Source organism: Papio anubis, chromosome 4 (genome assembly GCF_008728515.1).
Source record: "Papio anubis isolate 15944 chromosome 4, Panubis1.0, whole genome shotgun sequence".
NCBI classification, from domain to species: Eukaryota; Metazoa; Chordata; class Mammalia; order Primates; family Cercopithecidae; genus Papio; species Papio anubis.
In genome coordinates this window covers 143,655,489-143,672,986 of record NC_044979.1, presented here as the reverse complement: position 1 = coordinate 143,672,986, position 17,498 = coordinate 143,655,489, and the positions used below count along the sequence as shown (strand labels likewise).

The window sequence follows — 17,498 nt, the reverse complement described above, 5'->3', positions numbered from 1 at the left end:
GCTCACACCAGCAATCCTGGTGCAAGCAGGCAAATAAATACAGGGGATCTACACAAGGGAAGATGCTGAACCTGAGCATCACTCTGACAAGACTTGATTCTGTGCATGCCAACTGAAGATGAGTATGCAGAACTTAGGAAAGACTTTCAAGAGAAAATAATTTAACGATTACTTAATTCGAGAAAATAAAAACCTGAGGGCAATTTCAACTGAGAATGGCGACTACCTCCTCACCATCTTTTGGAGAACGAAGAAACGAATAGTCTGAACAGACTTAGCCAGACAGAGCTACCCAACAGAGAAGGATGCCAACGTGAAATGACCACAGGAAATGTAACATCTCTTTTAGGACGCCCTAGGTAAGAAATCTTCCAACTGGTCCTTCAGGAGTGTGTCTAAGCAGTCTTGGATGAGCTACATAAACAGGTCTGCAGATCACAGAGCCAGCAATCAGGGACCACATTCCATTTAGTACAAAATTTAGAGGTTTCACCTGTATCCACAAGAGACCCAGGTGCCAGCGTGTTGCTCCCAGATCCCGTTCTTCTTAGCACCGTGTGGCCCAAAGGGATGAGGCCTTGCAGACACTGGTGTCTGAGCATTTGTGGCCTGCCCTGAGTTGTCAAGATAATTTCCTTATCTCTGAAGGAGTCTGGGCAGGAAGCCTTCCACTGCTGGGTGGGTGCTCGTTCCTCTTGCTCCTTAAGCGCCCCGCTCACCCCCTTGCTGGTACAGGGTGTATTACATGATTTATGGGACTTTTCCGTGAACTGCCTGAGGGCAAGAACCATGTCTCACTCCCTTCTTGCTCTTCAAATATTTTCTAGGAAAGCAGTCCATGGTCTCACACAGAGGAGACATGAAGTTTAAGTGCTAGCCCTATGAGGACACCTGCTTTGATACCAGGCCTCACACTCTACAGCTTTGTTCAAGCTGAGGAGAGTTCTCCTTCCTCATCTGTTGTTCCTCAGAACACAAAGTGGGACTCCTGCCAAGTCACCCTTGACTTACTGTGAGGCGTCCCTTAGAGAAAGGCCGCGCCCTGCCCGGTACCCCCTGAGTCACAGCAGGGTGGCTCTCATTTCTCAGAATGACACCACACCCTTCCACATGTGTCCAGTGGGCTGGAGACTCCTACTCTACCAGTCAGTATGTTTTTAAATCCATTTACAATCTGAATCAGTAAACATCCACTGGGTATAGTTTCCTAAGGTACTGAGAAGAATTTGAATTGTCTGGGGATTATAGACTGATTGTTAATACAGCAGACATAACTACTAAGTTATTTCATCCATATTACCCCCTAAAACCACAGGCTGCCTCATCATCAATCAGGGCTCAAAGCCAGCCTTTCTCTAGGAAGTCTTCCTCACCTCAATTCAACCCCAAACCCCAATCCCTCCGGCCAATCCAGGTTTGCCGAGCACCCACACAACTTCCACTCGTTTGGGCACAACGTGGAGAGCAGCGCTCTTAGGCTGACCCACCCGCACACTCAGGAGCAGGAGAATTCTGACAGCGGCTGGCCCGCAGTGTGTGCTGTGTGCCCAGGACTGCTATGGGTGCGTGACATGTACTCATCTCACCCTACGAGGAAACAGGCAAAGACTAGAGAGAGGAAGAGGCCTGCCTGAGGTCACAGAGCTAGGATAGGCCATGCACACAGGATATCCACCCAAGGAATCTCAAGCATATTTAAGTTTTGCTTCCAAAGACACTTTTAAAAATGAAGAACAAACATGTAACAAGATCAGCAAATGATACACAAGTAAAACAACTGCTTAAAGAAAAGTAACTTTTAACCACAACAATGTCTTCTAAGTACCCATTTTCACCAGCTACTGCTCTAATTAGCTTTGATAAATAAATCACTTTTGTCTGATACAGAAAAAAAAAACTAAACTTTTTTTTCTGATTGGACACAGTCGATACATTTTACAAAACCAAAACCTCAATCTACATTGAATAGATTTAGGTTCTATAGCCATACAAATTATGTATTTTGTGGGAAAAAATGCATTAAACCTGTAAGATTAGTTACTAACTTGGTTTGAAGAAACCTGAATCTTAACTGCTTAATTTGATTCTGCGGTACAAAACTGTCACACAGCAAACTTGTCTTCAAACCAATTGGTGTTAAAAACTGATTTGCAAAAACAAAACAAAACAAAAAGTACCTTTCATATGATTATTCTGAAGCTAAATGGAAGACTGTAAAATGTCCAACAATGGAACAGCTGTTAACGCTCAAAACACAAAACCCCTGCCATCTAGGGGGATGTTTATACGGAACTAATTCCGCCCCGTCTGCTATTTACTCAATATCCAAATGATGGCAATATAAGTCCACAGGGAACATGCACTAATTAAACGCTCGAGAATTATATACTCTAAAAAAGACACATTAAAAATCAGCTGCAATCCTTACTGTTTGCGGATAGGATAGGGGGCGTAATCTGTCATAATCTTCTTGTCCAGCTGTATCCCATAAGCCCAGATTCACCGGTTTTCCATCTACCATAACATTGGCAGAGTAATTGTCAAAGCTGTAGAACGGAATGAAAACGGTTAGTCACAGATGTGGAACCTAAGTCACTGTCCTGGCCATCCTAGAGAAGGTGTGCCAAGAAAAAGGGTGGGGACGGGCCTGGAGGATGCCACACCAGCAATGTCCCTGCAGGCACGAGGAGGAAGGAGGCAGGGGCAAAACTCACGGGAAACAAACCCAACCCAAAACTTGAGAAAGAAAAATGAAACAAACAACAAACTAAGTGAAACAAATCACTGTCAGAAATACATACACTTCACTTTAAACAAAGTTTAAGACTTTTATCCCAGGACGAAATAAGTGTAAAATTAGCCCCGCTTTCAAATCCTACTTGTTGGGTTTTTCATGTACTTATGTCACTCATTTTCAACAAGAGAGCTGGCCACTAGAGCTACCCTCTGCAGGGTTTCCAGAAGGCCTGAGTGTAGAACAGTAACACAAAAGACACCTGACTTAACAAGCCTCCCAATAACATTTTCAAAGTGAGTGTACCTGATGACACAAATGTTTAAATTCACGTGAAGTTGGCCGGGCACAGTGGCTCATGCCTGTAATCCCAGCACTTTGGGAGGCCGAGGCAGGCGGATCACGAGGTCAGGAGATCCAGACCATCCTGGCTAACACGGTGAAACCCCGTCTCTACTAAAAATACAAAAAATTAGCCGGGCATGGCGGTGGACACCTGTAGTCCCAGCTACTCAGGAGGCTGAGGCAGGAGAATGGCGTGAACCCGGGAGGCGGAGCTTGCAGTGAGCCAAGATCACACCATTGCACTCCAGCCTGGGCGACACAGCGAGACTCCGTCTCCCAAAAAAAAAAAAAAAAAAACAAATTCACATGAAGTTGCTACACAAATTAGTCAGGTAGTCAGGAGAGGTAACCCAGCAAAGCCTACAGGCTGACAGAAGGAAATCAGACCCAAGTTAAAAACTGCTACTGGTCAGCAGAAACCAAGCTTTAGAAAAGAATAGTGTTTCCTCTGGACAGGAAGGCAAAAAAGAAAAGGAAAAATATAATAAAAAGCTGAGGCTGGGCACGGTGGCTCACGCCTGTAATCCTAACACTTTGGAAGGCCGAGGTGGGTGGATCACCTGAGGTCAGGAGTTTGAGACCAGCCTGGCCAACATGACGAAAACCCTGTCTCTACTAAAACTGCAAAAATTAATCGGGGCGTGGTGGCGGGTGCTTGTAATCCCAGCTACTTGGGAGGCTGAGGCAAGAGAATCACTTGAACCCGGGAGGCAGAGGTTGCAGTGGGCCAAGATCACATTATCGCACTCCAACCTGGGCAACAAGAGCAAAACTTTGTCTCAAAAAAAGAAAAAAAAAAATGGAAGAAGAAAGAAAGAAAAGGTGATAGTGACAGACATGGTAATTATGCTTCCATAAGAAAAAGATTATAGGATAAATGGTATTGTGACTTTCTTTCCCCTATAAGGGAAAAAGAATCAGGTCCTTGCCTCATTCTATACCAAAAATAAATTCTAAATGGATTAAAGATAAAAATTTTAGCCACAAAAAACCTAGAAAAAATACTAGAGCATACTTTTGCATTATTTAAATAGGAAAGGCCTTTCTAAGGTACAACATACAATTCTGAGGGACAGGTGGTATTATTACTATTATTTTACTATTTTTTTTGAGACAGAATCTCACTCTGTCACCCAGGCTGGAGTGCAGTGGCGCGATCTTGGCTCACTGCAACCTCCGCCTCCTGGGATCAAGCGATTCTCCTGCCTCAGCCTCCTGAGGAGCTGGGATTACAGGTGTGCACCACCACGCCCGGGTAATTTTTGTATTTTAGTAGAGATGGGGTTTCACCATGTCGATCAGGCTGGTCTTGATCTGACCTCGTGATCCACCTGCTTCCGCCTCCCAAAGTGCTGGGATTAAAGGCATGGGCCACCGCGCCCAAGTGATGTGGTATTATTTACATTAAATGCTAAATTTCTATACAGCAGAAGACACCACAATGAAGATCAAAGACAAATGACAGACTGAGAAGGATTATTTACGAAACGTTCCATCAGGCCACGTGCAGTGGAGCATGACTATAGTCTAGCTACTCAATTGGCTGAGGTGGAAGGACCAGCAGTTCAAGTCCAGCCTGGGCAATACTGCAAGATCCCATCTCAAAAAAAAAAAAAAAGAAAAGGGAGGGAGGGGAAAAGAAAGGAGAAGGAAGGAGGGACAGAGGGAGGGGGGAGGGAAAGAAGGAAATGTTCCATCAGTTAGAAAAAATTTCAGTAGAAAAATAAGAAAGATTTAAACAAACAATTCACAGGAGACTAAAAATGTACAGTAAACATTCAAAAGAGCCAGGTGTGGTGGCTCACGCCTGTAATACCAACACTTTGGGAGGCCAAGGTGGAGAATCACTTGAGACCAAGTGTTCAGGACCAGCCTGGGCAATATAGCAAGACGTAGCTCTATAAAAACACATGTTTTTTGTTTTTTTTTTTTTTGGAGACAGGGTCTTGCTCTATTGCCCAGGCTGGAGTGCAGTAGCACAATCTCGGCTCACTGCAACCTCCACCTCCCACGTTCAAGCAATCCTCCTGCCTCAGCCTTCAGAGTAGCTGGGATTAGAGTCATGTGCCACCATGCCCAGCTAACTTTTGTATTTTTAGTAGAGACGGAGTTTCACCATGTTGGCCAAGTTGGTCTCAAACTCCTTACCTCAGTGATCCACCCAGCTCAGCCTCCCCAAGTGCTGGGATTACAGGCGTGAGCAAAATTACTTAATTAAAAAAAAAAAAATTAATTCAGCCAGGCGCAGTCGCTCACGCCTGTAATCCCAGCACTTTGGGAGGCTGAGACAGGCGGATCACGAGATCAGGAGATCAAGACCATCCTTGCTAACACGGTGAAACCCCGTCTCAACTACAAATACAAAAAAAAAAAAAAACTAGCCAGGCTAGGTGGCGGGCACCTGTAGTCCCAGCTACTCGAGAGGCTGAGGCAGGAGAATGGCGTGAACCTGGCAGGTGGAGCTTGCAGTGAGCTGAGATCGCGCCACCAGTGGCACTCCAGCCTGGGCGACTGAGCAAGACTCCGTCTCAAAAAAAAAAAAAAAAAAATTCAAAGATTTTAACCACATCTGTGATTAGAAATGCAAATGGTTAGATAACTTCAACCCACGTAATGGCAGCGTGTACTAAGAGGCCACTTTAGTTAAGGCCAGCAAAGTGACAGCTTTGTAGACAGCAATTTGGTAGTATCTACCAAAAAATAATTTTTTTTTTAAATGTTTTTTTTTCTGGAGACAGAGTCTCACTGTTGCTCAGGCTGAAGTGCAGTGGTGCAATCTCGGCTCACTGTAACCTTTGCTTCCCGGGTTCAAGCAATTCTCATGCCTCAGCCTCCCGAGTAGCTGGGACTACAGGAGTGCACGACCACGCCCGGCTAATTATTACATTTTTAGTAGAGATGAGGGTTTTACCATGTTGGCCAGGCTGGTCTCGAACTCCTGAACTCAAGTGATCCTTCTGTCTTGGCCTCCCAAAGTGCTGGGATTACAGGTGTGAGCAATCACACCTGGCTGTATCTACCAAAATTTAAAACATCTATTGTCTTTTGATCTGGCATGATTTCATTTCTAATAATCTATCCGAGTGTACACAAAGACATGAGGGACAACACTGAACACAAAAATGTTGGCCGGGCGCGGTGGCTCAAGCCTGTAATCCCAGCACTTTGGGAGGCGAGGCAGGCAGGATCAAGGTCAGGAGATCCAGAGACCATCCTGGCTAACGGTGAAACCCCGTCTCTACTAAAAATACAAAAACAAGCGAGAGGCCGAGGTGGCTGAGAGCCTGTAGTCCCAGCTACTCGGAGGCTGAGGCGGGAGAATGGTCTAAGCGGAGGCGGGAGCTTGCAGTGAGCTGAGATCGGCCACTGCACCCCAGCCACAGGCGTGAGAGCAGACTCTGTCTCAAAAAAAAAAAAAAAAATGTTTGTAACACCAAGAGTCCAGACCAGTGGGTTAAATCAGTTACAGTACTTCAAAATCATGAATCATTAATGATTTAACCTTTATCTACACATGTAGATAAGGAAAATCTCCCTCATAAATTCAGGACAACAGGGACAGCATGATTCCACTTACCCTTCGACAATGGAAACCAGTGCGGTGGCTCCGCGTTGAAAATCCCAGCACTTTGGAAGGCCGAGGCGGGCAGATCACCTGAGGTCAGGAGTTTGAGACCAACCTGGCCAACATAGTGAAACCTGTCACTACTAAAGAAACAAAAATTAGCCGGGCAAGGTGGTGTGCACCTGTAATCCCAGCTACTTGGGAGGCTGAGGCAGGGAATCGCTTGAACCCAGGAGGCAGACATTGCAGCACTGCAGTGAGCTCAGATCGCATCACTGCACATTCCAGCCTGGGCGACAGAGAGACACTAACTCCAAAAAAAAAAAAAAAAGGAAAACAGCAACAACAAAAAACATGGGTATGACACTTCAGGGAGCACCTGGGTGTGTGTTGTGCCTGAGAAGGTGAGGAGGCAACACCTACCCAGCTTACACGGGGAGGACTCACAGCAAATGCAGTATGGTGCATTATGAGGCTCAGCTACATGGGCTCCTGGGTAACCCATCACCAGAGCAGCACTTTCCTGTCTCCACCCAATTCTGCTGCCCACAGGGAGTAAGCAATTCAACAGCCAATTCCACCCTCCTATACCCCCTTCAACACACACACCCAAGTTTCAATTCCAAAGCCCTATACCTCAATGTTGACATGTAACCAACTGATGACTTATCAGAAAAGGCCAATTAAATCATAATGGAATCCTTCTCATTCCAGTTCCCAGAAAGCCAATGTATCTGAAACTCTTGTACTGACAAGGACTGTCTCTGATCAGAGTTTTGGTCAGAGTCCTTGTGTCCAACTCTGGTTTTCTTTAACATCATCCAGTCTCTATACTTCAAGTTAGACTTTGTCTTCTGGATGTTTAAAAATCAATTAGCAAAGTTGTGTTTGTTCCATCACACCAGAACAGTTTATATTACCCTAAGTTTTTGTTTTGTTTGTTTGTTTGTTTGTTTGTTTGTTTTGAGATGGAGTTTCACTCTTGCTGCCCAGGCTGGAGTACAGTGGCATGATTCCAGCTCACTGCAACCTCCGCCTCCAGGGTTTGAGTGATTCTCCTGCCTCAGCCTCCCAAGTAGATGGGATTACAGGCACCCGCCACCACACCCAGCTAATTTTTTGTACTTTTAGTAGAGACGGGGTTTCATCACGTTGGCCATGCTGGTCTCAAACTCCTGACCCTCAGCTGATCCACCCGCCTCAGCCTCCCAAAGTGCTGGGATCACCACATCCCACCCTATTTTTTAAAAGCCTAAAATACCTTATAGATTTCAGTGAATGTTTAAGAAAAACTTAGTATCTGTTCATATGAGGATTAAAGATGGCTTTACAGCAAAACAAATAGTCAAAGGAATGTGAAAACCATAACAGAGACAAGTTAGTTCCCAATTTAATTCAAGATACTTACACAGTAGGGATATATTCTCCAGGAAATGCATTGGTTGTGTAACTGATCAGTAGGCAAGTTTTACCTACAGCTCTAAAGAGAAAGAGAAAAAAGGTTGCTTAGTCAACATGAATGTAATCTTAGCTTTCATTATTCTGTCAAATAATCTCTAGAGAAAAAAACAATCAAGGCATATACATCACACGCTTAGCATTAAAGAAAATGTTTTCAATGTTTTCTATAACCCTTTGTCACCACATACACATTTGTACCCTGAAATTTAAAGTAAACAAACTAGAATTTCTCAGAAAGGTAGAGTCAGGAACCATTACGTTCTGTTTAGGTACCTGGTGTTAGCATTAATAGTCAAGAAACAGTTGTTACCGATGTACAAGATTCAAGAGAAACAAGATTTTAAAACTTCACGTCTCTTCTGTGAACATCTGTAGAGTCTTTCATCCAAGAATCTTAAATTTGATCCCGAAGACTTTTTTTTTTTTTTTTGAGACTGAGTCTCATGCTGTCGCCCAGGCTGGAGTGCAGTGGCACCATCTTGGCTCACTGCAGCCTCTGCCTCCCAAGTAGCTGGGATTACAGGTGCCCACCACCACACCCGGCTAATTTTTTTTTATTTCTAGTACAGATGGATTTTCGCCATGTTGGCCAGGCTGGTCTCAAACTCCTGACTTCAAGTGATCCGCCCACGTGGACCTCCCAAAGCGCTAGGATTACAGGCGTGAGCCACCACACCCAGCCTAAAGGTATTTTAATACTAATACACAAGCACAGCTTTCTTTGGCCACCTGTACTTCTCTAAGTAACTTATTTTGCTGCCTTAAGTGGCACAGCTCAAAAATCCCACCACATCCCTAGAGCCTCCCCTCTGGCAATCGGCAATGACTATTCTCTTGAGAGAAAGTGCTTAGTCAATAAACCACCACCCATAACTGCCATCACATTAATTCAGCTGTATTCAACTGCCACCTCCCCCAGCCCCAGTCCTCACACAGCCCCATAAGTCTATAAGCAGGGGCTATCACAATACATCCCAGACATATTAATCAATAGCTCAGAGAGGATGGGAGTTAAACTTTCCAAACAAAGAAGTGTGTAGAAATATTTCAGAGAAAGGAGCACCACCTGCACAATTGGTAATGGGCAGAGACTAATCCTAGTACTACCAGTGTGCCACCAGGCAGAAGTCAGAGTGGTGGCTGAAAGTCTCCCAACCACCTGGAATGTTTTTCAAGAAGCTATCACCTAATAACTAAGACCACCACATCATTAGCAAAACATAAAGGTCTCCAATTTTTACACCATTGACAAGACAAGCTTAAGGGTTTATATGAAAGCTCAAGTCTCTGGCATCCTGAGGGTTCAGTTAGCCAAGTGCTCTCCTTAATGAGCCCTTCTGTCTGCTGTGCTGTCAGTTTACCAAGGTCACGATACATCAGTGTCATAATTTGTAAGATTTTTGTCGTTCAATCTCAACTACTATAAATGAGAATTCACCATAAAGTTAAGCGCTTTTCCATTTTCCCTCACACTCAAGGCAGATTACAGGCCCAGCCAGTCTTGCCAATTCTCATTCACTCATGACATTATTGAGGGCTTAACAAAAGTTGGAACTCACCATTCCAAAGACTTCAGAGAGTCAAACATTACATCACCAGGAATTAGCTTCCAACTCCTAAAGGCTTTCTAAACAGAAATGACTCATTGGACATACATTTTGTTAAAAGCTTAGAATGTGAAAATAAACCTGTATGAGCAGGAGCCTAAGCTTTGGAGTCAAAAGCCTAGATTTGAGACCCAGGGCCAATTCTAGCACGTACTGGCTGTAATTTTCTTGGCAAGTTTCAACTTCCTCATGTCTGTTTTTTTACCTGCAAAATTAATGCAAAACTACCAGCTCCATCCCCAAACTACTGTGAGCATTAATTCAATTTCAATTTATACCAACCGTGTGCTACACCAGAAGCACACGAGGTGCTAAAGATATATTAATGAACAAGACCTCATGGAGTAAGTGCAGTCATGAAATTTAAAAATAAGGAATATGGCCGGGCGCGGTGGCTCATGCATGTAATCCTAGCACCTTGGGAGGCCAAGGCAGGCGGATCACACAGTCAAGAGATCGAGACCATCGAGACCATCCTGGCTAACATAGTGAAACCCAAAATATACAAAAAATTAGCTGGGCATGGTGGCAGGCGCCTGTAATCCCAGCTACTTTGGAGGCGGAGGTAAGAGAATGGCGTGAACCCAGGAGGCAGAGTTTGCAGTGAGCCGAGATCACGCCATGCACTCCAGCCTGGGAGACAGAGCGAGATTCCGTCTCAAAAAAATAAAATAGAAATGCAATCATCACATGAAATTATGGGTGTGATAACTGTTATTATTAAAGCAGCTCTGGAAATGCACAGCAAAAGAGCTAACATTTCTAGAGCTGAAAAAAATATTTTTAGGCCAGGCATGTTGGCTCATGCCTATAATCCTAGCACTTTGGGAGGCTGAGGCGGACGGATTGCTTGATCCCTGGAGTTCAAGACCAGCCTGGCCAACATGGAGAGAAACCCGGTCTCCACTAAAAATCCAAAAATTAGGTGGGTGTGGCAGTGTGCACCGGTAGTCTCAGCTATTTGAGGGGCTGAGGCAGGAGGATCACTTGAACCCAGGAGGGAGGTCAAGGCTGCAGGGAACCAAGATTGCACCACTGCATCCAGCCTGAGGGACAAAGTGAGACCCTGTCTCAAAAAAATAAAATTTTTTATATTAAAAAATAAAAGCCTGGTGCGGTGGCTTAGGCCTGTAATCCCAGCACAGGAGGCTGTAATCTCAGCACAGGAGCATGAGGTGGGAGGATCGCTGAGCCCAGGAGTTCAAGACCAGTCAGGGAGACCCTGTTTCCATAAAAAAATTCAAAAATAAGCGGGGCGTGGTGGCACGTGCTTGTAGTCCCAGCTACTCAGGAGACTGAAGGAAGACGATCCCTTCAGCCCAGGAATTAGAGGGAAGTAAGCAGTGGTACAGGGAAATATGTTACCTCTTCTTGTTAAAGACGTGGGGACAAGATCCTACTTGGAAAGTCACAGGTTTTAAGTTGCCAAGAAAGCACTGGATTTTAGAAGAAGCCTCCAGCTGCAGTGTGGCAGGAGGCCTGAGAATGCCAGGGACTCACTCAAGGCAGGCACACATGGAAGCTGCTGCTACAGTTCAGGGGCCACCCAGGGTGGCCTGGACCAAGAATGGCGACTGGACAGTGAAGACAAGTGGGCTGTTTCATGGACTGCTTGAACTCGGAGGCAGAACAAGCATCGCTTAGCCATGGTTTACATGTGGCACCTGAGGAAGAAAGTGGAGCCTAAGGCTCTAAGGGACCTTTTTAAAAATGATAAAGGTTGGCTGGGCACGGTGGCTCACGCCTATAATCCCAGCACTTTGGGAGGCCAAGGCGGGCAGGTGACCTGAGGTCAGGAGTTCGAGACCAGCCTGACCAACATGGAGAAACTACAAAATTAGCTGGGGGTGCATGCCTGTAATCCCAGCTACTCAGGAGGCTGAGGCAGGAGAGTCGCCTCAAACCAGGAGGCAGAAGTTGCAGTGAGCCAAGATTGCACCATTGCACTCCAACCTGGGCAACAAGAGTGAAACTCCGTTTCAAAAAAAAAAAGATAAAGGTTGTGTAAAAACCTTAACAACAGGCCGGGCGCGGTGGCTCAAGCCTGTAATCCCAGCACTTTGGGAGGCCGAGACGAGTGGATCACGAGGTCAGGAGATCAAGACCATCCTGGCGAACACGGTGAAACCCCGTCTCTACTAAAAAAATACAAAAAACTAGCCGGGCGAGATGGCGGGCGCCTGTAGCTACTTGGGAGGCTGAGGCAGGAGAATGGCGTGAATCCGGGAGGCGGAGCTTGCAGTGAGCTGAGATCTGGCCACTGCACTCGAGCCTGGGCGGCAGAGCGAGACTCCGTCTCAAAAAAAAAAAAAAAAAAAAAAAAAAAACCTTAACAACAGTTGCCACTCAGTGTCAAGAATAAGCTGCTTCAAGGTTTTGACTGTTATGATAAAACGTCATATCACTTCTTTTACGATCCTGTCCTATGTCTCTTCTATGCATATGAGGAACAAAGCTACTACTATAAATGCAACCAGCTGTGTCTAACATCCTCTAAAACTTCCTTTACCAAATGACATCTTTAGCTGAGAAAGGCTCAACTGTCAAGAAATTCAAGACACTGGCATAACCTGATATTGACTGAAATTTTATTACCAGTCACTATTTGTTACAAATCTATGTCTTATAAAAACATGATTATTATAGAATTCTTACTTTAAAGTGTAACCTTACCTTTAAACTAAGTGCAATCTTTTTTTTTTTTTTTTTTTTTTTCTTGAGACGGAGTCTCGCTCTGTCGCCCAGGCTGGAGTGTAGTGGCCGGATCTCAGCTCACTGCAAGCTCCGCCTCCCGGGTTTACGCCATTCTCCTGCCTCAGCCTCCCGAGTAGCTGGGACTACAGGCGCCCGCCACCTCGCCCGGCTAGTTTTTTGTATTTTTAGTAGAGACGGGGTTTCACCATATTAGCCATGATGGTCTCGATCTCCTGACCTCGTGATCCGCCCGTCTCGGCCTCCCAAAGTGCTGGGATTACAGGCTTGAGCCACCGCGCCCGGCCTACTAAGTGCAATCTTAAAAGATAAAATCAACTCCTAAGTCTTTTGATGAAAACTTTTACTTAATTTCTTAAAATGGGTAAAAGAAAAAGGTTATTCCACTCCTATTAGCGTATTTATTCCTTCCTTGTCCACGCTGCACTTCCACAAACCAAGTCAACATCTGCACTGGGCAATTGTTGACAGCCTTTCCATGGCCTTTCCTTCATGAAGAATGGAAGCCATATTTGGCCATAAGTCTTGACTCATGCTGCTGGAGAATTTCTGGAAGTTACTACTTGCTTTGGAATTTCTAACTTTATATAATTAACTGCTCAGTTCAACCTCTTTTCAATCATTGAGCGATGTCATCACTCTAGGAAACAACATGAGTGGGCTGGAAGAAAGTTCATGCCATTTCTACATTGGATTTCCCCCTAGTTCATGATGCTACAATTTTTCTTAACCTATCTGTGCTTCCCCTGCCCTATCCTGTAGAAATAACCACAATGAAAGCAAATAACTTATGTTCCTATTATGCTCTTCATTTCTCCATTAAGATAACATTTTTTTTTTTTTTAAAAAAGGCAGAGTCTTGGCTCTGTCTCCCAGGCTGGAGCCCAGTGGTGCAATCCTGGCTCACCACAACCTCCGCCTGCTGGGTTCAAACAATTCTCCTGCCTCAGCCTCCCAAGTAGCTGGGAGTACAGGTAAGTGCCACCACATCCAGCTTTTTTTTTTTTTTTTTTTTTTAAGTAGAGATGGGGTTTTGCCATGTTGGCCAGACTGGTCTCGAATTCCTGACCTCAGGAGATCCACCCACCTGGCCTTCCAAAGTGCTGGGGTTACAGCCGTGAGCCACCACGCCCAGCCAACAGAACTTTTTACTTACTTTTTGAGGGGAGTGTTACTTCCTGAAATCTATAAACCAAAACTTAAAAGCACACACAATCAATAAATCTGGAAACACTAGGAATTTCCTCATGTAAAAAAAAAAAAAAAAAAAAAAAAAAAGATCCAGGAAGCTCAAAAATAACAACTTTCTGCACTGCCTTTTTTTAAAGACACGTCGATCTTAGGACAGAAAAGCCAAACTCTTCCAATGACAATTACAATTGCAAACCAAAATACACAGCATATACTGCTGTCTTAAAAGCGATCTTGGCCAGGCGCGGTGGCTCTTGCCTGTAATTCCAGCACTTTGGGAGGCCAAAGCAGGTGGATCACTTCAGGCAGGAGTACAAGACCAGACTGACCAACATAGTGAAACCGCATCTCTATTAACACAAAAAATTAGTTGAGTGTAGTGGCAGGCGCCTGTAATCCCAGCTACTCAGGAGGCTGAGGCAGAAGTATTGCTTGAGGCCGGGGGGTGGAGGTTGCAGTGAGCCGAGATCACACCACTGTACTCCAGCCTGGGCAACAGAGCAAGACTCTGACTCAAAAAACAAACAAAAAAAAGTATGTAGATCTTAAGGACAAGGCAGAATTTAGTAACTGTCAAATATATATTCATACTTATTGAATAAATTAAAGATCTTGCATAAAGGTCTTCAATTTACACTGAGAAATAAGGTATGGGGATTATGTAACGGTAGACCTTATATATAATTGCATTAATTATGCAGATAAAATCTGTCCGGAAAAATATACCACTAGAGTAGTTCAGCGCTAAATAAACACAAAACCTAATCTAAAATTATGATGTTCTACCACTAATAGCTGACTTCACAATCAATGTAAAGAAAACTAGCCACAGGCCAGGTGCGGTGGCTCACACCTATAATCCTAGCACTTTGGGAGGGTGAGGTGGGTGGACTGCCTGACCTTAGGAGTTCAAGACCAGCCTGGGCAGCACGGTGAAATCCCATCTCCACTAAAATACAAAAGAAATTAGCTGGGCATGGTGGGAGGCTGAGGCAGGAGAATTGCTTGAACCTGGGAGGTAGAGGTTGCAGGGAGCTGATATTGTGCCACTGTACTCCAGCCTGGAGACAGAGCAAGACTCTGTCTCTACAAAACAAAAAAAAAGAAAGCTAGCTAGCCATTATCACCACTAGAGACTTCAAAAATTAAGATACTGCATAAAGTTTCTCATTCAGGCTGAAGACACCATGTACAACTGAGTTGAAGTCTGAAGCAGGCTTTACTTTAGACTACCTTTCTAGAATCAAGTCTAACCCTGGTGTGGCTGATACAAGCCAGCTGAACACACAAGAGTTCAAAAATAAGAATTTATATCTAACTGCACACAACCCCTATTCTTTTTCAAAATCAGACTGGGCGTGGTGGCTCACGCCTGTAATCCCAGCACTTTGGAAGGCTGAGGCGGGTGGATCACCTGAGGTCAGGAGTTTGAGACCAGCCTGGCCAAGATGGTGAAACCCCATCTCTACTAAAAATACAAAAATTAGCCGGGCGCATTGGTGGGTGCCTGTAATCCCAGCTACTCAGGAGGCTGAGGCAAGAGAATCACTTCAACCCGGGAGGCAGAGGTTGCTGTGAGCCCATATCGCGCCACTGCATTCCAGCCTCGGTGACAGAGCGAGATTCCGTCTCAAAACATAATAATAAGCAATTTAAAAAAATAAAAATAAAAATAAAGATAAAGCAATTGTTTAGACCAGGGATGATGGCTCACACCCGTAATCCCAGCACTTTGGGAGGCCAAGACAGGCAGATCACCTAAGGTCAGGAGTTTGAAACCAACCTGGTGAACATGGTAAAACCCTGTCTCTATTAAAAATACAAAAAATTGCCAGGCGTAGTGGCTCACGCCTGTAATCCCAGTATTTTGGGAGGCCAAGGCGGGTGGATAACCTGAGGTCAGGAGTTTGAAACCAGCCTGGCTAACATGGAGAAACCCCGTTCCTACTAAAAATACAAAATTAGCCAGTGTGGTGGAGCACGCCTGTAATCCCAGCTACTCGGGAGTCTGAGGCAGTAGAACCACTTGAACCCAGGAGGCGGAGGCTGCAGTGAGCCAAGATAAAATATAAACAAATAAAAAATAAAACTGTTGTTTATAAATACCTGAATGTAAAATGCTGTCTTTTTTTTGAGACGGAGTCTCGCTCTGTTACCCAGGCTGGAGTGCAGTGGCGTGATCTCGGCTCACTGCAACTTCCACCTCCCTTGGTTCAAACAATTCCCCTGCCTCAACCTCCTGAGTAGCTGGGATTACAGGCACCCACCACCATCTCTGGCTAATTTTTTTGTATTTTTAGTAGAGACAGGGTTTCACCATGTTGGCCAGACTGATCTCGAATTCCTGACTTCAGGCAATCTACCCACCTTGGCCTCCCAAAGTACTGGGATTACAGGCGTGAGCCATCGTGCCCAGGTGATACTGTCTTACCTAAGAAAAGTTGAGAGAAATCTTGGGGCAAAGGTCCACTAAGTGAAAGTTACAGGGTGGGGCAGCAGTAAGGTGGCGGAAAAACAGTATCATAGAGCCCATGCTCAGAAACAACTATCTTAGAATAAAAAGGTATTGGCCGGGCGCGGTGGCTCAAGCCTGTAATCCCAGCACTTTGGGAGGCTGAGACGGGCGGATCACGAGGTCAGGAGATCGAGACCATCGTGGCTTACATGGTGAAACCCCGTCTCTATTAAAAAAAAATTCAAAAAAACTAGCCGGACGAGGTAGTGGGCGCCTGTAGTCCCAGCTACTTGGGAGGCTGAGGCGGAAGAATGGTGAGAACCCGGGAGGCGGAGCTTGCAGTGAGCTGAGATCCGGCCACTGCACTCCAGCCTGGGCAACAGAGTGAGACTCCGTCCCAAAAAAAAAAAAAAAAAAGAATAAAAAAGTATTAACCCTATGTCATATTTCATGGCCAATCTCAATTAAATTGCTATTCAGGAAATCTAGAATTTTTTTCTTTTTGTTTGAGAAGGAGTCTTGCCCTGTCGCCCAGGCTGGAGTGCAGTGGTGCGATCTCGGCTCACTGCAAGCTCCGCCTCCCAGGTTCACGCCACTCTCCTGCCTCAGCCCCCAGAGTAGCTGGCACTACAGGCACCCGCCATCATGCCCAGCTAATTTTTGTACTTTCAGTAGAAACAGGGTTTCACCATGTTGGCCAGGCTGGTCTCAAACCCCTGACCTCAGGTGATCCTCCTGCCTTGGCCTTCCCAAGTGCTGGGATTACAGGCGTGAGCCACCACGCCCGGCTGACATATTTTCATATGGGTGCATTACCAGTCTCTATCAGTCAGGGTCCCAGAAGAAAAAAATTCATCCCAGAAGATTCGAATAGAGATTTTCATGAAGGAATTATTCACAAAGCTGTACGCAGAGTTAAGGAGCAAACAAGATGGCAAGGCATCCAAAGACTAGCAATGAGAAGACAGAAACACCCCTAGGGATGAGACAAGGAGCAGGAGTTTCCTTTGGAGCCCAGTGTAAGCAGAGGCACAGGAGGGCAGGATGGAGGTACAGCCTGAAAGGACACTGCCATGGTCCAGGCAAAGGGTCAAAGCAGGAATTGACGATGGTGTATCCCCTTTAAAAAAAAAAAAAAAAGTGAGAGTTTCCCTCTGTCACACAGGCTGGAGTGCAGTGGTACAATCTTGGCTCACTGCAACCTCGACCTCCCAGATCCAAGCGATTCTCCTGCCTCAACCTCCTGAGTAGCTGGGATTACAGGCGTGTGCCACCACGCCTGTAATTAGCTAGGAGTAGACACATGTGCCTGTAGTCCCAACTACTCGGGAGGCTGAGGTGGGAGGGTCGCTTGAAACCCAGGAGGTGGAGGTTGTGGTGAACTGAGATTCTGCCATTGCACTCCAGCCTGGGCAACAGTGAGACCCT

The 17,498-nt window shown here is 45.3% G+C and overlaps 1 protein-coding gene across 2 annotated transcripts in view; it reads right to left on the bottom strand.

Moving 5' to 3' along the window:
- The window catches only part of RAC1 (Rac family small GTPase 1), a 30,283-nt gene that overhangs the window by 9,546 nt on the left and 3,239 nt on the right, over positions 1 to 17,498 (bottom strand). For both annotated transcript variants that reach the window (XM_003895705.2, XM_003895704.2), the window contains exons 2-3: positions 8,053 to 8,124; positions 2,429 to 2,546 (exon numbers count right to left, since the gene is read on the bottom strand). In XM_003895705.2, coding sequence (XP_003895754.1) covers positions 2,429 to 2,546; positions 8,053 to 8,124 — 190 coding nt within the window. The remainder of the gene's footprint in view (positions 1 to 2,428; positions 2,547 to 8,052; positions 8,125 to 17,498) is intronic.